This window comes from Scaptodrosophila lebanonensis, unplaced genomic scaffold (assembly GCF_003285725.1).
Source record: "Scaptodrosophila lebanonensis strain 11010-0011.00,11010-0021.00 unplaced genomic scaffold, SlebRS2 tig00001410-arrow-pilon, whole genome shotgun sequence".
In the NCBI taxonomy this organism is placed as follows: Eukaryota; Metazoa; Arthropoda; class Insecta; order Diptera; family Drosophilidae; genus Scaptodrosophila; species Scaptodrosophila lebanonensis.
In genome coordinates this window covers 663,288-689,413 of record NW_022060738.1, presented here as the reverse complement: position 1 = coordinate 689,413, position 26,126 = coordinate 663,288, and the positions used below count along the sequence as shown (strand labels likewise).

The following is a 26,126-nucleotide window of genomic DNA, read 5'->3' as shown; positions in this document are numbered from 1 at the left end:
GCAGAACTCCTTAAACATCTTCGAAGTGAATGCAGCACCTTTATCGCTTATTATGCGCTGCGGACTGCCGAATATGCTGACCCAGGACTCGACGTGTTTAATGACCTCTTGTGCATCTGTCGACTTTGTGGGGTATATCCAAGTGTATTTAGAGAACCCGTCTACCATCGCAAATATGTACTTATAATTTTTTGTTGTAGAGTCCAGCGTGCCCAAGTGATCGACATGTAGTGTAGCTAATGGACTATCTCCTTTATCGATGCAATGCAGGAAGTCGTCCTGCTTGCCCAGCTTTCTATTGTGTATGATGCACTCTACACAATTTTCGATTAACTCTTTGACATTTTTTTCCATGTGCGGCATATAAAAATCTTGACGTATTGAGTGCATTGTTTTTTGAACACCCATATGTCCGAAATTGTGAGCGCTCCTTATGATTTCTTTTTCCATACTTTTTGGTAAAGCCAGTAAATCTTGACCTTCCTTCTGTTTGTATACCAAACCATTTTTAAGTTTATAATCTGCATAAGGTTTTGTTTTTATTATCTCTGCTACGGCTGCTAGATGTTGGTCCTTCTGTTGCGCTCGTGCTATTTGCGCGTGAACTTCCGTTGATATGACCATAATTGGGTATCGGCTGAGACTGTCGACGTGCTTCATTCTGTTGCCTGCTCGATGCTCGATCTTGAACTGGAAGTCTTGTAGGTACATAAGCCACTGAACAACTTCTCGGGGTACTTCTTTCTTGGAGTTTGTCTGCTTAAACGCGGCGCAATCAGTCACTACGTCGAACTTGATTCCCATAAGGTAGTGACGTAGTTTTCTCGTAGCTAAATATGCGGCTTTTACCTCCAACAGATAACTGTGCAACTTTTCTTCTGACGGCGATGTTTTCTTACTCCAGTAGTATACGGGGTACCACTTATTTTCATACTGCTGCAATAAAGTTGCGCCGAAGCCGTCTTTGGATGCGTCGACATGCAACTGTGTTTTGACATTCTGATTGAATATTTTCAGCACCGGCTCCGTTGTTAATTCCAACTTTAGCTTATCGATCGCTTGCAATTGTGGGCCCTCCATTTTAAATTCGGCATCCTTTTTTAACAACTCGGTTAGCGGCCTAGCTAGAACGGCATACTCCTGTACAAATTTTCTAAAGTATCCAGTTAGTCCAAGGAATGCTTGAATACTTCTTATATTTTTAGGCAACGGAAAATTTTTAACTGCTTTCAACTTTTCTTGTCCTAGGGACACAGAACCATTTTCAACAACGTGGCCAAGGAATGAAATTTTCGTTTTCAAAAATTGGCATTTGGACCAGTTTATTTCCAAACCATACAGCTCTGCCTGTTTTAAAACGGTACGCATGTTATTTAGACATTGTTCAGCGGTGTTTCCAAAAATAACAATATCGTCTACGTATATCTCCATTATGCCATCATTTATCAGCTGTTGAAAAATATAGTTTATATATCGAACAAATACGGCTGGCGAGTTACAAAAGCCAAATGGGGCTTTATTAAATTCAAATAGACCCTCCTTCGTTACAAAAGCAGTAAATTTTTTACTCTGCTCGTCGACTTCAACATGGAAAAAGCCATTGTGCAGGTCCATGACTGTAAAATACCTGGCACTCTGCATTTTTTCAAGAACCTCTTCCACGATCGGAACCGGAAATCTATCTTTGGCAACTAGTGTGTTCAGCTTGCGAAAATCAATACAAAGCCTGTGCGAGCCATCTTTCTTCTTGGCCAGTATGACTTTGCTTGCTATGTCGGAGTACGATTCACGGACGATACCCTGCTCCAACCATTGCTCCACCTGCTTCTTGACAACTTCTCTTTCCACATTTGACATGCGGCTTGGGTTCTCTCGAAAGGCTATGACGCTTCCATTTGGTACGATGCTCAACTTAATAGGACAGTTTGCGTGTACATTTTTCGGCTTGTAGTTGTTTACCATTTGATCAACTGCTTTCTTGTGTTTCTGATCAACGTCAATTTCAGCATTCGAACTCACTACATTGTAAACTTCATGCTCGTTTTTATCCTCGCATACGTCTGTCTTAGGCTGTGTGAATTTGTAGCCTTCGCTGTTTAACTGGACTGTAAACTTTCGAATAAAATCGTAGCCAACAATAACATCAATGTTAAGCTTGACATCTGGAACGACAATAAAATTATGTTGTGTGTGTAATTCATCTACGCTCACCGTGGCTGAAAATTCGCCCAACGCTGCTGTTGTTACATTGCCCAAACCATACAACTTCGCATAACATTTCTGCAATCTGCACCCAGCAAATTTGTCGAGATAAATCCGTTCGCGCATCAGGGACACGTCAGCACCAGTATCCACTAAGCATGATACCAGAACATTGTTTATATCCATCTGCTTGTTACGGCTTTTGTCTACCACAATTTTGACATTTTGTTTCGATACTTCGCAGTTTTTGGCCACATGCCCGGCGCCGTTGCACTTGAAACATTTGGTTTCCTCCCTGCACTCCGCTCTCTTGTGTTGCGTCGATCCACAATTGAAACAATGATGTTTGCGCTCGTTCTCTTTGCTTCCCTTTTCTGCTGCTTCGCTGTTTTCACGCTGGTAACCGCTTTTTTTACGTTTGGTAGAATGATTTCTGGTCAACTTTTGAATTAATTCATACGCCTGCAGCAGCTCCTTATACGTAGTGGCTTTATACAATGGGTATTTTAAGTCCTCACGTAACTCGACACCATCAGCTATATAACTCATCAGGGATTCATCGTCAATGACACCTAATGCTGCAATTGTACGCATTTGTAGTACATACTCGTGGAAGTTTTCATTTATCTGCTTTTTGCGCTGTCGTAACTTTTTGTGTAACTCTGCACTATTCAGCTGTTGATCGAACTCGTTTATTAAAACAGTACACAAAGATTCGAAGTTAGACACAGTTGTGGTCTCCAGAAATAGTTTTGCTGTTCCCTTCATCTTATTACGTGCATTTACATATTTCTGTTTTGCACTCAATTCGTAAGCGTCTGCATTTTCTATAAAATTGGTAATCCACTGTCGGATCGGAATTGTAACACCATCGTAGTCTGGTACGACCTTTGAAAAACATTCAACTGAAATATTGTAACCTCTGGTAGCTTCCTCTTGATTAAGTTTTTCTGCAAACAATTTAACCAAATCGCCGACTTCGCTGCTATTGTACGTAGTTTTGTAATATTGTTTTTCGGCATTCTCCTTTTGACCATCCTGTGCACCCTGTGTTGATGTAGTTCTATATTCTGTTTGCACTTCTGCTTTTGTCGTTGTGGTGAATTTCTCGACACCTACTGTTGTCTCGGTCTCATGCATGGACTCGGCACGGATCTTGCTGCTTTGCTCTTCTTCTGTAATTTCTGCTGTGTGTGACATTTCAAAATTTAACGACTGCTTTTCGGTGTCCATTTCTATTTCACCACTATCTTCTCTTTCTTCACACTGTTCGGCGTCACTTTCGTGTAATTGCTTCTGTACTCGTTTCTTGCCTTTTTTTCTATTAGAATGAATCATTTCATATAACAAATTTCACTGTTTTTCAACAAAAACTGCTTTTCACTTTTCTCTAAGTTGGCTTGCTCTTCGGTTGAGCCCCCATGTAGGATGGATTATTAAGATTAGACGACGGCTGGTCACTGAAACGACTGACGGCTGAAACGACTGACTGCTGCTCTTCAATACGGCACGACTGCTGACGACTTTATTACACGACCTGCTGATGACTTGCTGCCACGAACTCTCGTTGACGACTCTATTCACACTCTCCTTCTACTGTATAGGGATGCCATCTTGCTGCTATAGGTTCCTGGTTGCAACCTTACATAAATATTAAAACCCCAATAATTCAAGCTTTAACTCAAATTTCGAAAAACAGTTTTGTTTGTATTCTTTTATAGATTATAAAAACCAAATTAAAATTTGATCGATTCAGAAATGCAGAATTTTCAAACAAACTTTGGAGCTACTTTTCCCCCCTTTGGAGCTCGAATTTTCCAAAATCCCTTCTTAGTGCTCACTTTCACTATAAGAAGGATCTTGTGTCCAAATTTCAGCTTCCTAGCTCTTACCGTTTGGGCTGTGCGTTGATTGCCAATTAGTCAGTCAGTCTGTCAGTCAGTCAGGACAAACTGTTTTATATATATAGAGATTTAATTCAGGATTGGCATTAAGATAATATTGCCCGATCGGCTCAATAAATAATATAATTATGGCTTGTCCCGGAGCTATTACTCTACTTGCACTTTAGTGCTTTAAATAAATCGTAAGAACTAATCACAAAGGGGAAATCGAACTTAAAGCTAAACTTTGGCGCTTACAGCTTGGCGTCGGCGTCGGCGTCGCTGCCGTGGTTCACCGAAAAATGCTGATCCCGCACTACTTTCGTCACCTGGGGCCCTCGTTCGTAAGAATGCACCGTAATATTTTGCATTCTCTTTCCGGGCTCCGCAGTGGTGACTGGGTTAGTAGAATTTGGCAACTGATCTAGTTCTTGCCCGGAAGCAATAACCCAGTGCCCGTTTTGCATGACCTGTTGCTCAGTGTTAACTGCACTCGCCTCTTCAGGTCAACGCCGTCCTCGGTCTTCGATAGACCGGCTAAGGTTTTTCGAAGTTCTACCATTCTGGACCTTTTCCTTAGACGGAGTAGCATGAGCACCATTGCTCCAATTACCAAAAGGATCACGAAGCTGAGTCCCATAGTCAGTAGTCCGTGTGTGTGTTTTTTTTTAAAGTTATCTTTCTTTATCGAATCTTCTCTCTCTGAGACTTACGATTAGTAGTCAAATCTTAATCTAATACAGTTATTTAATTAATTACAATTAAATATTTAAAGTACGGCCCCAACTGTTTTTGCTGGGTGGGAAGGTCTCTTCGCCGGAGTCGTGTATGGCTAGCCTGCCAAGTTAAATTCTGTGAAAGTCTATTTGGATGGTGCCGAAGCTTAAGCTGGTACTTTGCTTTGACCTTGCCAATTTCGTCTTTAACAGATCCCCGATTTAAATCTTCGCTGGTTGGCGGTTTATCAACGTAACAACGGTTCCCATTAAGCACAGCGCGGTGAATATTGCACACAGTGTAGTACACAATATCGAAATTAATGGAAAGCCAGTCGCTGATCGACCACGACGCCTCTCTGGAGAGAAACTCGCTACCGCCAAAGAGGAGGTTAATTTTCTACTCGACCAAGGCATTTGTCGTCCATCCAAGAGTGTTGGGTCAGCCCTCTTCATATGGTTTCCAAGCGAAATGGTGGTTGGCGAGCTTGCGGAGATTATCCTAAACTTAATGCTATAACGGTGCCCGACCGCTATCCAGTAGCACATGTTCAGGATTTTGCGGAAAAGCTTCATGGCAAAACTATATTCACGACCCTTGATTACCAAATTCCGATGGCCAATGGGCATATTGAAAAAACCGCCGTATGCACACCATTTGTACTCATAGAGTTTCACTATATGCCTTTCGGTCTGAAAAACGGACAGCATATTTAGGGGCATCGATTTGGTCTACTGTTATATAGACGACATCCTGATCATGTCAGCAACTCCAGATGAACACGAACAACACTTGCTGACGGTTCTCTCCATACTTCAAAATAATGGTTTGAGCATTAATGCAAATAAATGTCGAATCGCCAAGCCCGAAGCAAAATTTTTAAGTTAGACCATTGACGAAAACGGAATACGACCGCCAGAAGATCGAATCAATGCCATCATTAACTACAATCGACCCGAAATAGTCTGCGAACATGGCCGATTCCATCGTTAATTACTATCGCCGATGTATTCGCAATGCATCTGCGATCCAAGCACCACTCAGCGAAATTTGTCGTGGTATGAAAAAGAATGACAAGAGATTAATTGATTGGACTTTGCATGCAACAAAGGCTTTTGAGATATGCAAGCGTCCTGCTGATAATGTTCCATTAAGTCTGTCATGCGAGGCTTCCGATACGGCTATAGGTGCAGCCTTAAAACAGCAAGTCGACGGCCGGTGGCAGCCGCTAAGATTCTTCTTCAAACTGAAAAGAATTATAGCACGTACGACCGAGAGTTGCTTGCCATCTACGACGCCATACGCTACTTTAGACATATACTGGAGGCGCGTGTTTTTGTTATTAAAACAGATCCCAAGCATGCCTTCCCTCAGAAGCCTGAGAAAGCTTCACCCCGCTAGCTTCGACACCTTGATTTTATTTCACAATACTCCACGAATATAATGCATGTATCTGGTTCAAATAACACAGTGGCCGACGCACTATCACGCTTAAATGCTATTTCAATGTCCACAGCAATGACACTCGATAAAATAGAATAGGCACAGAAGAACGACAGCGATCTACAGGATCTTTTACAGGGTAGCACTAGCCTTAATCTGCATCGCATCAAATTTGATAAAAATGTTTCGGTTTATTGCGACATATCAACTGGAGAACTTAGACCGTACAGTCCACAACCATTGCGCCATTGTGTCTTAGCTGCCGCCCATAATGTCTCCCATCCAAGCAGCCGATCCACTATTCAGCAGATACGCCGCAAGTATGTTTGGCCCCTTATGAAGAGGGACGTATCATTGTGGACACGAAATTGCTTGCCATGCCAACGTGCTAAAATCCATCGTCATAGCAAAATGATGCCAGATAAAATCGCAACGCCTGATGACCGTTTTGACCATGTATATTTAGGCATAGTCGTTATGCCTATGGTGGATGGATACTGTTATTGTTTGACGATGATCGATCGGTTCTTCAGATGGCCTGAAGCGGTCCCTTTGAATGACATGTCTGCTGACACGGTAGCTTCGATGTTCTGGTCAAATTGGATCACATGCTTTGGCTGTCCCAAGACGATAACTACAGACCAAGGCTCACAATTTGAGTCCGCGCTCTTTGGAGTATTATGCGATTTGGTTGGTAGCGAGCGCATACACACGACGATGTGTACACCAGAAACATCTTGGCTTGCGCTCTTGCCAACAGTTTTACTCGGTCTTAGAACATGCTACAAAGAAGATCTGGGTACATCATCGGCTGAAATGCTCTATGGAACAAGTGTTCGTCTCCCAAACGAATTTTATGATGACATGTCAAAACCACTTCTCCCAAAGGAGTTTATTGAAAAATTTAGAGAGCATATGCGTTTGATTCGACCAGTTTCAGCAGCGCATCATTTGAACAAAGACAAAAGTATGTTCGTGCTCAAACATATGGATGATTGCTCTCACGTCATGTTGAGAAACGACTCTGTGCGACAGCCCTTGGAACCACCCTATTCGGGGCCATATGAAGTGGTCGGACGTCCAACAGATCTTGTGTTTGTCATAAAAATTAACGGCAACGATGTGGCTATTTCAACGGAACGCCTCAAGGCGGCTTTTGTCCCGAAGAATGATGACGCTACTCATATCTCACACAACCCTAAAGTGTTGCGCACATATTCTAACACTCGCAAAGTCAGTTTCACTCCCAACTTGGTCACTGGGGAGGGGGTAGCAACACCAAAATAAGGCTGTTGGCTATCGAGATCGATATCAACGAGAGGCGATATCTGGGATGACGGAGTAGCGAACGAACGGCAGCATCCACGTAATTATAATAAGTTAAATATTCGTTGTGTATTAAATAAATGAATTGGTAATGCTAATTGCCAAAATTCCTGTTTACTTTGGAATCCACCTTGTATGTACATACATAAGCATAAATATATAGATTGTGACTACCAGTTCTCACTTATATGTGCCACCCGACCGCAAGTCCTCAGGACGTTGCACGCTCGGTCGAGTTATCCCCAAAAAGGAGGGCTGAGCCTGTCCCACGCGTGACATTTAATTGTGAATCAAAAATCGAATCGAAAAACAAGAAAGGAATGCTAAAGTCGAGCAGGCTCAACTCTTAAATACCCTGTACCACCCCACAAAAAATTAATTTAATTAATTAATTAATTTAATTTAATTAATTAACTAAATTAATTTAATTAATTAACTAAATTAAATATAAAATAGTCCATGCATGCATACATACATTTACATTTACATCAGAATCGTGCCTTATGCGTGTTTGTGTACTTGTACATATGTATGTATGTGTGCATTGGGCCTGGTTATATGGCTATAACTTTCTTTCCAATCATTCTATAATAATGAGACTTGGTATATGGTTATATAATAACTAACCTAATATGATTACCAAATTTTAGTTCAATATTCCAGGAATTACGGGAGTTATAGAAAATCGGTAATAGGGGGGGAGTGGGGGGGTGGATCAGAAAAAATGAACAAACGCGTCCTTTCTTGGTCTCAGGAGAATCTGTATACCAAGTTTGGTTATTCTAGCTCTTATACTTTCGGAGATCCTTGCGTTCATACAGACAGACAGACGGACAGACAGACGGACAGACGGACATGGCTATATCGACTCGGCTTGTCATGCTGATCAAGAATATATATACTTTGTGGGGTCTACCAAGCCTCCTTCTGTGTGTTCCATGTGCACTCGCACAAAACTAATATACCCTTGTACCCTTTGGGTACAGGGTATAAAAAATTAAATCCCTCAATACTATCAATAGTTCCATTGAATGCAATAAAAAGAAGATTTAAATAACAACATTTTATAATTTATTGAGATCAATTAAAACAAATCAAAATTTCGTATTACAAATAATGGTTTATCCACTGTTTGTGTCTTAAAAAAACATCAGCAATCAGAAATTAATTTATTGCTCGAGTCAATTATAAAAAGCTGTAGGTAGTATGATATTTCTCATGCTGTACTAATTGCTATGTCCGTGAGTGTGTGTATGTAATGTCTTTAACTATTTGATACTAGCAGGTATTGCCCGTCTTATTTGAAATTGTATTTATTTTGTGTGTGCATGACCTACCCATATATTTTCACCTTATTAATTACCAGTAGGAAGGCATTTAAGGTATATAAAAGAACATTTTCTGTTCTTGACAAAAAATTGTTCAGTAGTCCGTTACATTTTTGTTCTTGCCAAAATATTTCGTTAAACGTACACACCCACACATGACCACTATAACTAATATTTTTTAAAGTTCGTTTTTCCCTCTTCGAGCTCGAATTTTCCAAAAGACTCTTAGTGCGCACCTGCACTGTGATGGGTACTTGAGTCCAAATTTCAGCTTCTTAGCTTTACCGTTTGAGCTGTGCTTTGATCATTAATCAGTCAGTCTGGACAAACTGTTTTATATATATAGATTATTTAAAATAATACTGTAATTAACTATATTCTTTTTTTTTTCTTTTTTTGCAGAGAAAAGAGGCAGAGTTATTAAAAACATTTCTTCCACAAAAGTTTGAATATGTCCTTTTTATTCCTATGACTCCAGTCCAGGTATGTATGAAAATTAAATAACTTTTAAACTAAGATTTATATAAATTGTTACACTTAGCAAATTGAGGCAAACCTTTTGATAACATTTGCATATCATTTAAATATAAAAAAAACTAAACCAAACTCGTATAGGGTACATATAAAAATATAATTAATAAATTAATTTAAATATAAAATATTCAACACATGCATACATACATAAGTGTTTATGTACAATTTCAATATAATAAATTTACATTTGAATCGTGTCTCTGCGTATTTATATGCGTGTATGTATGCAGCACAAAGTTGAACCAAAGCAGTAACAACAACAACAGCTACGGGAAGAGCTCTAGACAGCGCATGGGCAGCGATTTTATTTATGGCTATAACTTTCTTCAAAATTGACCATAATCACTAACTGGATGGAATTACCAAATTTGAATTCGAAATTCTATGAAGGGAGTTATGGGAAATACAAATAGCGGGGGAGTGGGGGGTGCATCGAAAAAAAACTCAAACTGATATTTTCCCGGGCTTAGGAGAATCTGGATACCAAGTTTGGTTATTCTAGCTCTTATACATTCTGAAATCCTTGCGTTCGTACAGACAGACAGACGCACGGACATGGCTATATCGACTCGACCTGTCATCCTGATCAAGAATATATATACTTTATATAAAAAAATGTAATTAATTAAATTAAATATAAATATATTAAATATATTTATGTACAATTTCAATAGATTAAATTTATGCTTGTATGCAGTAAAGCAATAAGTCAAAGCAGCAACAACAACTTCGGTAGAGCTTCGGCAGAGATTATATTTAAGGCTATAACTTTCTTCATAATTGACCTATCATGATGAAACTTGGCTTACGGACTCCTGAATACCAAGTTTGGTTATTCTAGCTCTTATACTTGCTGAGATCCTTGCGTTCATACAGACAGACAGACGGACATGGCCTCTACTCGTCTTCTCATACTGATCAATAATCTCTATATATATAAAACAGTTTGTCCTGACTGACTGATTGGTGATCAACGCACAGCCCAAACGGTAAGAGCTAGAAAGCTGAAATTTGGACTCAAGTATCCTTTCATAGTGTAGAGAGTTTGGAAAATGCGAGCTCCAAAGGGTCCCCCCAAACAGGCTCCAAAGTTTGTATGAAAAATCTACAATTTTCATCTGATTAACTTCAAACTTAGTTTGAATACTCTCAGACAAATTCCAAGAAAAACTGTATACTTGGTTTTTTGGGGACTGAAATATGGGAGTTTTCCTATTCACCTTTTCAAATGAAAAGTTTGTGTTATAAATTTTTTCCGATCGATTTCAAATTTGGAGACCGTAATCTATGTAACTAAATCTACAACTTTGCATTCAAGGATTTTCAAAATATGCATTTTACAAATGCAGGCAAAACAAACAATACAAAATATCAAACAATTGGGGACAACTAAGTTTACACAACACACAGCTGTTCGTGTAGTTACGTGCAAGCGATTGAAATAGCCAAAGCAAAATGTGAGACACTTATGTGTGAATGTACACACATATGTACACATCTATGCACATGTACACATCTATGTATGTATGTTCATTCGTCTTGCACATGAAACATGCATGCATATGTACATATGTATGTATGTGGGCCTGTGTACGTACATATATAGCATGTATGTACATTCGTATGTATGTATGTATGTATACATTGGACAATCGAGCACTGTTGTTTGATTGTAATAAATAATGTACTACGGTTTTAAGTAAATTTTTAAAACGAAAAACAACAACAACTGCAAGTCATTGGCTCGCACTTCTTCTTTTGTTTTGATAATTTACGCCTATTAATTTCAAAGGATGTACATATATGTTTGTATAGGATTTGTTCTAATTAATCTCAATAAATTATAAGATGTTATTATTTAAATTTTCTTTTAATTGCATTCAAACTTCGATGGAATTATTGATTGTATCGACGGATTCAACTATCGATAGTTTTGATGCTCTAACACATAGAGCATCTGACACATGCCCATCTCTAGCATCTCAGCTGATCGCATATTTACAGCGACTTACCGTTTTAGTGTTAGCTAACAACGCTACAAATGTATTCCGAACAAATCTAAGAGTCATTTACCGTGTATGTACATATCAGCGTTGCCGAACGCTCCAATTTTGTCGGGACGTCCCGATTTATAAATCAAAATTAAATGTCCCGCGTCGGACTTTTCGGGGATAACTCGACCGTGCGTACAACGTGCTGAGGAAGCACACAGTTAAGTCAGCACTGGCAGTCCGTCCGGTGCGTAACGAAGATATGTAAATATGTACGTATAACCATACATAGTACTTATTGTACTATATTTGCTATTTGGAAAATGAACTCTTTAAAAAACTTTAGAGAGCGTCGAAAGAAGAATATCATACAGTAAATAAACTTATAATTATAAGCACATTTCCAGCAAAGATGGAAAAGACCTGCTAGTATTATATATGTGATCTTGTGTAGCATATAATGTTTATTTATACCAAGATATATAATATAGTTTTAAATATAATGATCGAATGGTGTGGACGGCGACCACGTAGTAGATGCTAATATCGGCTTTTCCTCTCTGCTTCGACGGCTGACTTCTCTAACGGCTTCTCTGCTTCTCTGCACGACTGTGTTCAACGTGCGGCTGACAACTGACTACTTAGTACATTTTCTACTAACTACTTTTGACAGAAATTAGTACCAAGTACTGTTGGCGATGCTGCTTCTAGGTGCTCCGCCATTCTCACTGTCCTGCCCATCTTACATACAAGTATATGTACTTTGTGGGGTCACTTTGTGAACTGCAAACGTAAGTCCTCAGCTTAATCTTATTTTTTTTTCAAATGCTAATGATGCATATATATACTGACTTCAGTAAAGCATTTGATTCAGTGAATCAAGATGTTTTCCTATTGAAGATTGATCGTACTGAATTTACTGATACTTTTTTGATTTGGATATTCTCTTATCTTAAAAATGGGTCCCAAGTCGGACATATCTAAACCTGTTGAAGTTACTCCTGGTGTACCTCAAAGTAGTGATTTTGGGACAATATTATTTGCTCTATTTATAAATGGCCTTTCGGCTATGTTGTCACATTCTCACATACTGATGTATGCCGATGATGTTAAGCTTATCCTATCCTATATTGTTTGATGTTTTGAGCTGCATGCAGCGATGGTGCACCAATTGCACCTTAATTGCTCGAAATTTAAGGTAATGATTTTTCAGCGAACCAGATTACATTTAGTCATCTAAACGGTTGACAATGAATCATTGTATACTGAGTATAGAGTATTCTACATTACTAGAATACTGCTCTTGCGTTTCGTGTACTATAAAACGCATCAGGATCGAATTGAGCCTATTCAGAAACAATTCCTTCTTTTTGCTCTTCGTGGTTTAAACTGGCATCGGAATAAAAAAAAAACAAACTCGACCTGCCTAGGGCTTAGGGGAACCTGGATACCAATCCTTGCGCGCGTACTCATATGGTACTGGTGCGCCAAGTATTCGGTTGCAAGCCCCTGGTTTAATTCCGTCCACTTGCTGAACTTGTCTACAAGAACCAGCAGATATGCGTTACCACTTTTGGACCTCGGAAGTGGCCCCATGAAGTCGGCGCATATGACGTCCCAAGCTGTATATATTTAGATATGGTATATATTGCCCAAATTTTTGTGCAGCAATTGGGTTGTGATGGATCTTCTGATCAGAATATCTATAAGCGCTCAACAGCCACGGGTGAAAGAGTTATTCCAAATATTATAATACTATCGAAAAGGGATACTTTGGAATATTGTAAAACCGCGACCATTATATTTTTACTATTTTCGGTCGATATTTTTCAAATACGGAAATAAATCTTCCGATTTACTCAAATCTACTGTAAGTGATAAATCTCAAGTTATACAAGTAGATATGTATACGTCCAATATTGCTTAAAATTAATGGTGGAAAACTACTATTGTGAAATATGCATGTATTCTTACTATGATTAATAGTAAAGTCAAGTTTACTTAAGTTTTACTTCTTTTTGCCTTCGCATATACAAGAAGTTTACCAAAGTAAATAGGACTTTAAAAAAAAAAGAACAAATGGTCTTTTTTGTAAAATCAATTTAATTTATTCAAAAAAGTCTCCTTCTGCTTCAATACAGCTTTTTGCACGATCCAAAAGCATGTCGAACGAGTGTTTTAGCTCGCACACACCTTTCGTTTTGGAGATGTTCAATTCCATTTCCATCAATTTCAATGATGATTTCAGTTGATTTTTGATGAATTCACGCACAGTTTCGATGGAATTTTCGGTGATCACGAATTTTGATTGGCCCACATGTTGATTGTCATTTATGTTCTCATGACCACTTTAAAAACGTTTAAACCACTCGTGCACTCTAATACGGGGTAGGCAATCATCGCCATTAACTTGTTCCATCAATTGAAACGTTTCGGTAAAAGTTTGACCAATTTTAAAACAAAATTTAATGTTGGCTCTTTGTTCGAAGCTCATTTTCGCACATACTGACACTTAAAACGCAATAACTTCACTTCCAATTAATGAAATGTCATGAAATTCTCATTTTATCTCATTTTATCTCAATCGATAAAGATAGCGCCACCAGGGGGCGCTAGATTCAAAAAGTCCTGTTTACTTTGGAACACACCTTGTATATTCCAATATCAAGACCAAGTCGGCCAATCAATATATATTGAGCTTCCAATCAACATGGGACTTAGCGTCGTGGTCACTATTTGATGCCTAAGTTTCGCCGATGGACACCAGCTTCAAGCAAACAGCGACCGACAGTTCTGCCAGCTCATTGTTGAATACCTGCACCTCGGGCGAGATAAGATTTGTGGTCAACTTTTATTCTGGTCTAGGGACAGCCTGTCAGGGTCCATTACTTTATCCTCGGGCTCGTGGCTATGGCTGCGGCTTGCTGCTCTGAAATATAATAGTTCTTGGTACCTTTGAGATTGTTCCATTAGGAGACCACACATACAGAATTTATGCAAGACTGCAAGTACATTAAAGAAATGTTAATGGGCAGAAATATGCTTAAGCAACTCAATTAAAATATACACAGTTGGTTCTAAGCTAGACAGTCGCGTAGGCGGTGGAGTCTTCTATGAAGAACTCGGTATAAAAAAATCCTTCAGACTTCCGGACCACTGCAGTGTGTTCCAGGCAACAATCCTTTATAGCTATAAAAGAAGATCTTCTTACACTGCCAATCCCAGCAGCAGATACCAGAGGAATCTGCATAGACTCGGATAGCCAAACGGCAAAAAAATCCCTAAACAGAACTGTCACAAATCGCTTCACGAGACGGCAGCACAGTTCTCTGTTAGCAGATCAAATGTGGACCAACGATTCAGATTCTAACAAAATCACGCGTCTAACGTGGCCCACTCGCAACAAAAAACGTTCCTCAAACCTCTGTAATTGGAGCAGAATTCAATGCTCAATTACAATAAGTGCCATCACTGGGCACTGGCTGTGCGGCACCCAGCCCTATTAAGGAAAAGACACCGTTTGGGTACAACTTCTTCCCTGATTTATCGGCACTATCGGAAGTGAAACCGAGGGACATTTTCAAATTCCTCCAGGCAACCGGATGGATGTAACACAATGGGCCAACCTTCAGGGCCTAAGTGAGTCAGGGTACTTCACCCTGGCTGCCGCATCTAACCTAACCTAACCTAAGGGAAAAAGCAAAAATAAGAAACCCTCATCCTTTTTAATCTTTGTATTTTTCATTTATTTATAGAACAAACTTTACGAATTCATTTTGGAAACTATTGCGAAAAGAGGCGACAGTCGGGGCAAAAGTCTAATCACAGACTACACGGTATTAAGAAAGGTATAGCACATTCAATAATGAACATGAAACACATTTACATTATTTTATTACTAGATATGGACGCATCCAAAAGTTTTAGAAGATGCTTGGAAGAACGCAATTTTTGTAAGCATCGAGTGGTCTTTCGTAAATATAATAAAACTGAGCTATCGTATTTTTGATAAAATGTTCCTTTTAGCAAAAAAATAAAAAAGATACAAAAAAAATTATAAATACACACTCTGATGATGATCAACCGGATGATATATACGACAGCCAAACTGGATCTATTTCTGTAACTAACGACTGGTGGCGGCAGTTTTTGTCCAATAAGGACCTAGAAACCATTATGCCAAGCAATAAACTGCGAACAATGTTTGCCATTCTTCGAATGTGCGAAGAAAAGGGAGAGAAATGGTGAGCCAAAAATTATTATGACAAGATTTGACTTTATTTGTTCTTACACGTCTAATTATACCCTGTATCTAAAGCGTAAAAGGTTATACTAGCTTATTGCGAGTGTACATGTAACACATCGAAGGAGTATTTTTGATCAGCATGAGCGTAAGAGCTGGTATAACCAAACTTTACATCCAGATTCCCCCTAACTCCGAGAAAGGACTAGCTTTTATTTTTGTACGATGTACATGAAATGTACAACGATATAATCGCTTTGCGGATAAAGTAAAAGACAGAAGGAGTCGTGGCTGACCCCACAAAGTATATATATTCTTGATCAGAATGAGAAGACAAGTCAAATTCGACAATTACATTTAGTTTGTGCTTATGTGTCCTCATGTTGCTGCCTTAGCTGAACTCAGTACTGGACTCTGTACTTGTACAAATATCTGTTTTATTTATTTTGTTAAAAAAAAAAACATTCATTTACGAAATATTTAATTTTCTTATCGATGTTACTTCTGCTTGCTTGTATTGTTGTGCTGTGCATTTTGAGGTATGGGCTGATGCACAGCTGGCGGAGTTTTTCGCACACGGGTTACCAATCTCTATATATAAAACAGTTTGTCCTGACTGACTGACTGACTGACTGATTGGCAATCAACGCACAGCCCAAACGGTAAGAGCTAGGAAGCTGAAATTTGGACACAAGATCCCTGTTATAGTGAAAGTGAGAAGGGGTTTCGGAAAATTCGAGCTCCAAAGGGGGGAAAACGAGCTCCAACGTTTGTATGAAAATTCTACAATTTTCATCCAATTAACTTCAAACTTAGTTTGTATACTCTCAAAAAGAATACAAGAAAAACTGTATACTTGGTTTTTCACCATTTTTCCTGGGGCATGAAAAAGGGGGGGTTTTCCGTGGAAAAATTGAAACACAATCAACACCCCACAGCCCAAACGGTAAAAGCTAGGAAACTGAAATTTGGGCTCAAGTATCCTATCATGGTGTAGATGCGCACTAAGAAGGGATTTTGGAAAATTCGAGCTCCAAAGGGGGGAAAAGTAGCTCCAAAGTTTGTTTGAAAATTCTGCATTTCTGAATCGATCAACTTTAAATTTGGTTTTTATAATCTATAAAGGAATACAAACAAAACTACAAACAAAACTGCAAATTTGTGTTGGAGCTTGAATTATTGGGGTTTTAATATTTATTCACAATTTCAAATGAAAAGTTTGTGTTATAAATTTAGTCCGATCGATTTCAAATTTGGGTAATATAATCTACGTAACTAAAATTACAACTTTGCCTTTAACGATTTTTATACTCTGTACATGAAATGTACAAGAGTATATTAGGTTTGCGGGAGCTGAAAAATGTAACAGGCAGAAGGAGGCGTGGCAGACCCCACAAAGTATATATATTCTTGATCAGCATGACGAGACAAGTCGATCTAGCCCTGTCTGTCTGTCTGTCCGTCTGTCCGTCCGTATGAACACCTGGATCTCAGAGACTATAAGAGATAGAGACAACAAATTTTGCACAAAGATGCGTTATGTGTGTATTCTATACGAGTTTGTTTTATTTTGTTTGATTTCCCCCCACTTCCCCCCAATGGGGGTTTTCCCGATTTTCCATTCGTATAATCGCCTATATCTCGGAGACTATAAGACCTAGGAACACCAAATTTTAGTCCCAGATGCCTTATGTGAATACGCAGAAAATGTATATTTTGGAATTCCCCTCCCTCCCCCCTCTACCCCGCAAATCGTAACTCCCGTAATTCTTGGAATTTCGAAATAAAATTTTGGAAATACCCCCAGTTGGTTATTATGTGTCCGTATGCCGATATTTCATTATGATAGACCGATTTAACAAGAAGTTATAGCCATAAATATAATTGCTGCCACGCGCTGCCCGCGGCTGTTGTTGATGTTGCTGTTTGGTTGACTGCGAAAATACTTACACAGACACGAATAGATGCGCATAGGCATACATACACTCACACAGACGCAATTGCTATGTAAATGTGCAATTATACACCCTTTACGTGAGTTCGAATACCGAGAGAGGTAAAATCGATCAAATTTTTTTTTTTATTTTCTTAATTTTTTTATTTTCTATAATTATTGTAAACATATGTACAGAGTATTTCAAAGTCGGGACACCCGACTTTAGCTTTTTTACTTGTTAAAGTATGCATTTTACAAATGCAGGCAGAACAAACAATACAAAATATCAAACAGTTGGGGACAACTAAGTATACATACACACACACACAAGCATACATACAAGCAGCTGTTCGTGTAGTTGCGTGCAAACGGTTGAAGTAGCCAAAGCAAAATGTGAGACACTAATGTGTGAATGTTCATTTGTACACATGTATGTACATACATATGTATAAAAGTACATTCGTCTTGCACTGACAGGGCAAGAAATGTTAATTAATTAAAAATTATTACAATTATAACATAAACATTTTTATGTTATTTTTTCTTTGTTTAGTACATTTGGCATAAGGGGTTTTTAGGACAACGGACTACAAGGGCGTACGCAGGTTGGGCAGGGGGGACATTGCTCCCCTTAGAAAGAATTTCGCATTATGAATTACACCAGCACCATATGTATTACATACGTACATACATATGTACATACGTCTGTATGTATAGTATGTACATATGCACATCAATAAGTATGTATGTACGTACATACATTCTTATATACATATATAGGTTTGTATGTATGCAGTAGGCCATCGAACACTGTTGTTTAATTGTAATAAATAGTGTTCTATGTTTTCAAATCAAAATTTTTAAAACAACAACAACAACAAGTTATTGGCTCGCAAATCTTCTTTCGTTTTGATAATTTACGGCTGTTAATTGCATACGCAAAATGACAAAAGTTTACAGTTACCGTACACATGCAAATACATTTGTATGTATTTATGTACATATGTGTACAGTGAATAATCGAATACAGTATTATAATCAATAACTCTCAAACGTTTTTTTTCGTTGTATTTGTATTCGACATGTATTACGATATATCAACACAAGTATCGATATTTTCGATATATCGCATTTAATTTTATTATTGGGGTTTTTATATTTATTCACTTTTTCAAATGAATAGTTTGTGTTATACATTTTGTCCGATCGATTTCAAATTTGGGTAGTGTTATCAGCATAACTATATCAACAAATTGGCATTCAACGATTAAAATATAGCAATATGTTTTTTACTTGCCATATGTATATCAAATATCAAATAGTTGGGGACATCCCATACACACACTCACACATACATACAACAAGCAACAGTTCGTGTCTATGTGTGCCCATGCATACATACATATGTACAAGCATATGTATGTATGCCTGTATATGTATGTAGCATGTACATACAAAACAACAACAACAACTTCAAGTTGTTGGCTCGCACATCTTTCGTTTTGACCATTTAATGTTAATTACAAAGGCAAAACGCCAAAAGTTTACAGTTACCGTCGCTAGGCAACGACTGCGTAAGCGATAGTAAAGCAGAAACCGAATAACGGAGCTACGTATATTCTGCTTCGCATTGCGGGCAGATGTATGTATATGATTTGTTCTTATTGATGTCAATAAATAATTCGATTTTGTTATTTAAATATTCTGCTTATTGCATTCAAACTTCGATATTTTGATGGTATCGGTGGCTTCAACTATCGAAAGTTTTACTCTAGCAAATTGAGATGAGAATTGTTAGTGCTTTTTGATCGTGGCTCATCGCTGCACGGCATTGACACGAGTGCCGTGTTTCATATTCCGAGTTTGTGCGTGACCGTATTGACTCAATATGGCACAAAAGACTCAAATGTGAATTTAAAATTAGGATATACCCTTATAATTATTCCCCCTTTTTTGCAAATCGTCTATCTAAAAACGTTGCGTTATCTCTATATATAAAACAGTTTGTCCTGTTTGTTTGTAATTGGTGATCAACGCACAGCCCAAACGGTAAAATATGAAATTTGGACTCAAGTATCCTTTCATAGTATCCATCATAGTGTAGAAGCACACTAAGAAAGGCTTTTGGAAAATTCTAGCTCCAAAGGGGGGAAAACGAGCTTTAAAAAATATTAGTTATAGTGGTCATGTTCGTTTAACGAAATAGTTTGGCAAGATCAAAAATGTAACGGACTACTGAACAATTTTTTGTCAAGAACAGAATGTTCATTTAAATACCTTAAATGCCTTCCTACTGGTAACTTATAAGGTGAAAACATATGGGTAGGTTATGCACACACAAAATAAATACAATTGGAAACATTATATTGAGCCGGGTTAAGACGGGCAATACCTGCTAGTAGATATATATTTTACTTCATTCAGTTCGTTCTGCTGTTTGTGATCATATATGTTCGTTCGACAATGTCCGAGTGGTACAAGATATTAATGAGGACTAGTGAGTGAGTCTAGTAGGGCATCGGCTGATTCCATATTTCGCGCGTTTATTCTGGTGACCGCTCATTCAATAGGTTAGGTTGTCCCGGTAGTCAGGGGCATAATCCTGACTCATTTAGGAGTGGTTTGGCCCGTTGTTTGCCGCTTGGACTGTTCCACAGGCCAGTCTTCCCATGTTAGGCTTGGATTGATTTGAAAACATCACTCGTCCTTCCGGACTAGAATTTTTCAGCTGGCCATTGGTATACCGATACTCTCCTTATCCAGAAGGATGGGGACAGTAATACCGTATCTTGCCAGTTCGTCGGTAGAGGTAATGATAAGATCTGCTACAGTTCGCTATTTTCAAGCTGGATGATACTGCACTAAGCGATTTTATAGCCGCTTGGCTATCCGAATAAGTGCAGTTGTAAGAGCCTCCTGAATAGCGAGAATTTCTGCGTGAAAAACGCTATAATGGTCTTGGGTCTGAATGATTTATTTATGTTGAGTTATTCGAAAAAAAAAAAACACCGCCACTGACGCGACTGTTTAGCTTGGAGCCATTAGTGAAAACTCTAATTGAGTTGTTTGAGCCCGGTGGTCCGGTATGAAAAGGGAGTATGAAAATAGTCCTTGTGAGTGCAATAATCAGTAATTGAGGGTATGAGGTCGTTTCCCATGGCCGACGCCTTTTTACCGCTCTCGAAATAGCGAGACTCCATTGAGGAGAATTGGTCGAATTATCGCTGTGTAAGTCCAGTGGACTACACAGCACATTGGGGCAGGCGGCCGTTTTTTTTTTTTTTTTTTGCATAAATTCAAAAATTTCATGGAAACAAATTCTTATTTTGATATTACTTTCTTAAAACACATACCATAACTACAACAAAAACATAAATATTTTTGATCTTTATGCAACACTGCAACACAACACTTTATGCAATATTGATACCACTTCAAAGTCAATTGATCGATCTGCAAGGCGATTTGGTAAAAATAGTGCGAAATTTTTTGCTAACTTTGCGGACTTGTCAATTTCCTAATTTTGAAAAATACGTAAATGTTTATAATGGAAATGAAAGGCCTGGGTGTGTAGAAAGTTTATATAAAAACAAAATGTGTTCGTATTAGTTAATTTGTTTTTTGTGTTGCTCATATTTGTAAAAAACTTAAACAAAGTGCCCGTCTATTGTGGAGCGAAACCAAACTATCTTCAACTTTCTGCGATAAAGTAATATTGCCAAATTAAAGTTGAATATTTATATTAACTTATATTAAATATAGTTTTTTTTGAGACTTTTTGCGGCTTTTCGGGTACTTTTATTTTGTAGCTAAGGTTGAAAGTGCACAGAAATCCTTATTCGTTATTTCACCATAATACCCCTAAAACTCCTACATAGAATATTTTTGAAATGTTTTGTGGTTACATCGTAGTGCTTCTTATACATGATGTATATCGTTTTGACAAATACAAAAGCATATCAATTGTGACCTATCTGTGGGGCGAGCGCAAAAGAATTTATGCAAAATGGCCATATTTAAAGTTTGGCATGAGTTTTGCAATGGTTGGTTTTTTTCCAATTTGTTGCGCAAATAATCATAAATATAAGTGTTATTTATTGTAAGACTAATGGCAACATCTGTGTCTTATATGGGCGGTAGGAGTGGGCGTGATCAGATCGGTCCAAAATCTTAACACAGTTCTTATATATGTCATTACAAGTACCTGTACTAAATTTCAAGTCTCTAACTTCATGTTTCGAATTTATGCCAAAAATCGGCTGCCTGGCCCAATGTAAACGAAGAAGATTAAATAGAACCTTTTTAACGGATTCATCAATCATTCTCTAAATTTCAAATTCGTAAGTCAACTATATCTCAAAGCTCCCATAGAACTAAAGCCAAAAAAATATTTACATATGCAGGGGTGCCACAGAAATCTCCGGAGGTTTCGGCTACAGTTGGTTCCCAAAAATCCGTCGGTGTCACAAAACAAAACGAAAGGTTTCATTTCTTCGAACTTACCCTCTAAGCCACAGCAACTGCTTACTGTCGACGCTTACATTTAACAGACTTATTCTGTTTCAGACCTGTAGCGCATAGATGCGAGCAACAGCTGACTGTCAACGATTACATTTGACTGACTAATTGTGTCTAAATTCTCTAATGTACTATGTTAAATAAAAAGCGGAAACGCCAATTAAATGTTGAAAGAAGTAGAGAAGCTAAAGTCGGCTGTCCCGACTTTGAAATACTCTGTGCATATGTTTAGAATAACAAGAAAGTTAAGAAATCTTTTTTGATCGATTATTCGGACGGTATTCGGACTCACGTAAAGGATGTATAATTTACATAGGAATTGCGTCTACGTGAGTGTATGCATTTCTATGCGTGTCTCTGTGCATATGTTTAGAATAACAAGAAAGTTAAGAAATCTTTTTTGATCGATTATTCGGACGGTATTCGGACTCACGTAAAGGATGTATAATTTACATAGGAATTGCGTCTACGTGAGTGTATGCATTTCTATGCGTGTCTATTCGCGCCTGTGTGAGCATGTTTGTAGTCAACCAAAGCACCAACATCAACAACAGCTGCGGGCAGCGCGTGGCAGCAATTATATTTATGGCTATAACTTCCTGTTAAATCTTTCTATCATAATGAAACTTGGCAAACGGACACAATTCCAAGAATTAGGGAGTTATGGAAGATCACGGATTGCGGGGGAGATGGGGTAGGTAGGAAAATTCCAAAATATACATTTTCTGCGTATAAGGTATCTTGGATTAAAATTTGGTGTCCCTACGTCCCATAGTCTCCGAGATATAGGTGATTATACGAACTGAAAATCGGAAAAACCCACATAGGGTGGAAGTTGGGCAAGCAAGCGTCCCATTTTTATACTCTGTGCATGAAATATACAGGAGTCTATTAGGTTTGCGCGAGCTGAAAAATGTAACAGGAAGAAGGAGGCGTGGCAGACCCCACAGAGTATATATATTCTTGATCACCATTACAAAACGAGTCGATCTATGTCTGTCCGTCCGTCCGTCCATATGAACACCCGGATCTCAGAGACTATAAGAGATAGCGACACAAAATTTTGCACAATCATGCCTTATGAGTTTGTTTTATTTTTTTGATTTTCTCCCTCTCCCCTATGGGGAATTTTCGGAACCGCCGTTCGTAAATTCACCTATATCTCGGAGACTATAATACCTAGGAGCACCAAGGTGTCTTTTGTGAATACAGAAAATGTGTATTTTGGAATTTTCTTAATTTTTTATAATTATTTTAAACATATGTACAGAGTATTTCAAAGTCGCGAAACCCGACTTTAGCTTTTTAAAACGCTTTTATTAGCTTAACCTGCTTGTATGTATGCATGTATGTAACGGAATCTTTCAGCGTAATTTTTACCAATTTCCACAGGGGTCAAGGACTGATGACAATACAATATTTCTAAAATTCATATAAATCGGTCAATTCTAAGAAATGTTATTAGCGAAACAAATTAGATCTTTGCTTGGTTGCAAACGAGTTCGAACGGGTTAAGTACTCTCAGCCTTTTTCTTTGCGAACAAGTACCAGTCTTGATTGGTTTACTTTCAAACATTTCAGACATTGCGCGAGTTGTACTCGGGTTATGCGCAGGTTTTACATATGTGTTTTTTTTTTGTATTCTTTATTATGAATTAGTTGTATAGTTGTATATAAATGTAACAGTGGAAAATTAAAGATAAAGGAAAAATAACAAGAACAGTAACATATGCAGGTTGGCGTCCAGGCGATACGACCGTTAGGCATTGCTTCGTCCGGGCGAACACCCGCTTATATAGCGCTTCTCTCCCACTCCTGATTCCTGAGCTTCATCATGACGGAGGCCGCAAAGTTTGCGCTCGCAGCCCACGAATCTTCGTTAAGAAGCATGTTGAACACAAAGTTCGTCGCAGTTGGAGGGGTGCCGATTATCGCCTCCAATCTCCTTCTGTCCGCTTCAAACCTTGGGCATTTGAAGGCTACGTGATTTGCATCTTCCAATATCCCTCTGCAGGCAGGGCATTCCGCACTGGAGTCGTGCCCGAATCTATTGAGATAATTTCTGAAGCAACCGCGGCCGCTTAGAAGTTGGGCTAGGTGGAAGTCGACCTTCCCGTGCGTTCTGTCGATCCTCGATGCTACGTCAGGAATGACCGTGTGGGTCCACCTGCCTTTGGACGACGCGCTCCAGCGCTCTTGCCACTTTCCCCGCGATCACCAGCACTGCATCGTCGGAGATCGTCCTGAACCCGCTGCACATACGGAGTGCACCCAGACGGTATGTAGCGAGGTCGCGGATGTAGCTCCTCTTGTTCACCGCGGCCGCCCATATCGGTGCCGCATATTGATCTAGTTACGCTCATAAGAAGTAACCTCCGACCTTGCTTGGGGCCCCAAGTGTTGGCCATGATTCGGGCCAGCGCCCTTGTTGCCTCAGCAGCTTTCTTGTTCGTCTGCTCCAGATGTTCTCGAAAGCACAATCTTGTGTCCAACCTAACCCCAAGCTAATTGATGGATCGTTTGCACCGCATGAGCGTACCATGGAAATGTGCGCCTGCTCTACCGCCTTGCGGCTGCTGATTAGTTTTGCCAGCCGCTAGTTCCAGGCCCACGGAGAATGCCATCATACATGACGTTCCAGAGCAGCGGCCCTAGGACCGACCCTTGGGGGACGCCAGTGACAACATTGCGGGATTTGATGCCAGACGTTGTGTGAAATCTGAGTATGCGGTTGGCGGTTAGCGCACCAGGCCCGTAGGTACGCCTTGATCCACCAGCGCGTTGAGAATGCAACCCCAGTCTGCCTAATTAAACGCATTTTTGATGTCCAGGGTCACCACCATACAGTATTTTTTTTGCTCCTCCTTTCCATTTGCTGCCGTTTATTGCCCTCGACGCTATATCCACCACTCTACTGATCGCGTCAATCGTGGACCGTGATTTTCTGAACCCGTATTGGTTAGGAGAAAGACCGATGGCTGCCTCAAGCCTCGAGCAAAGCAGTCGCTCCAGCACCTTACCGATCGAGTCCAGGAGACAGATCGGCCTGTAGGATGAGGGGTTTTCGAGCGGTTTACCGGGTTTCCGCAGTAGGACCAGGTTCTGTACCTTCCAGCAGGCTAGGAATATGCCTTCTCTGATGCATTTACCGAACAGTGGAGCGAACGCCCCAGGGTGCATATATAGTGCCAGTTTGAGTGCGCGGTTCGGTATAGAATCCGGACCCGACGCTTTTGTTGAGCTGCAGGCTGCGGGCAGCTAGCAGCACCTCCTCAGTGGTGACGTCGCCATAAGCAGGCGATAACTCGTCCGTGGTAGGTATTATCGCAGGTGACTCAGGTCTCGAGGGGAATAGAGTGCGCACAGTTCGTGAGAGTTGCTCGGCATCCATGGGAGCATTGCGTCCGCCAGTGTAGATTCGTTTCACAATGAGCTTATATGCTTTCTCCCAGGGGTCGTGCTCGGCTGAGTCGCACAGCTCTTACTCGCTTACATATGTATGTGCAAACATGTGCGTATTTTAAATAAAAAAGCACTGAATTAAAACAAAACATATTTGTTTATTTTCATATTATGATATGTAGCATGATTTTATTTCTTAAAAAAGGAACTCAAATATCTAAAAGTTAACAAATTAATATAAATTAAAATATCATAACTGTCATATTTAAATAAAAAGGAAAGTATTTCTTTTCGCTAATAGTTGTTGTATTTCAGTGCAAATGCACGCGCCGAGATCATTGCTCGGTTGGCATGTCTCGGAAATTAGTACTGATGCGAATATTTCGGTCATGCAGGAATGATTGTAAATACGACGTTCGATCATTGCTTGCACACAGGCAAACAGTTTCGGTCTCATCCTGAGTTTTTGCAGCTTGCAGGGTTCGTTTAAAACCAACCAGCCTGTCACTATACCCAAATGAAATAATCATACCGAGTATGGGTAAATACTCGAGTATGAATGAAAATGTAGTACTCTTTGCAGTTGCCTGGTCGACACTTTTA

At 39.2% G+C, this 26,126-nt stretch overlaps 1 protein-coding gene across 2 annotated transcripts in view; it reads left to right on the top strand.

The window, feature by feature from the left end:
• LOC115630405 (transcriptional regulator ATRX-like) overlaps positions 1–26,126 on the top strand; it is a 154,571-nt gene that overhangs the window by 48,104 nt on the left and 80,341 nt on the right. For both annotated transcript variants that reach the window (XM_030526935.1, XM_030526936.1), the window contains 4 exons: positions 9,302–9,382; positions 15,180–15,272; positions 15,327–15,377; positions 15,451–15,668. In XM_030526935.1, the coding sequence (XP_030382795.1) occupies positions 9,302–9,382; positions 15,180–15,272; positions 15,327–15,377; positions 15,451–15,668 (443 nt within the window). The remainder of the gene's footprint in view (positions 1–9,301; positions 9,383–15,179; positions 15,273–15,326; positions 15,378–15,450; positions 15,669–26,126) is intronic.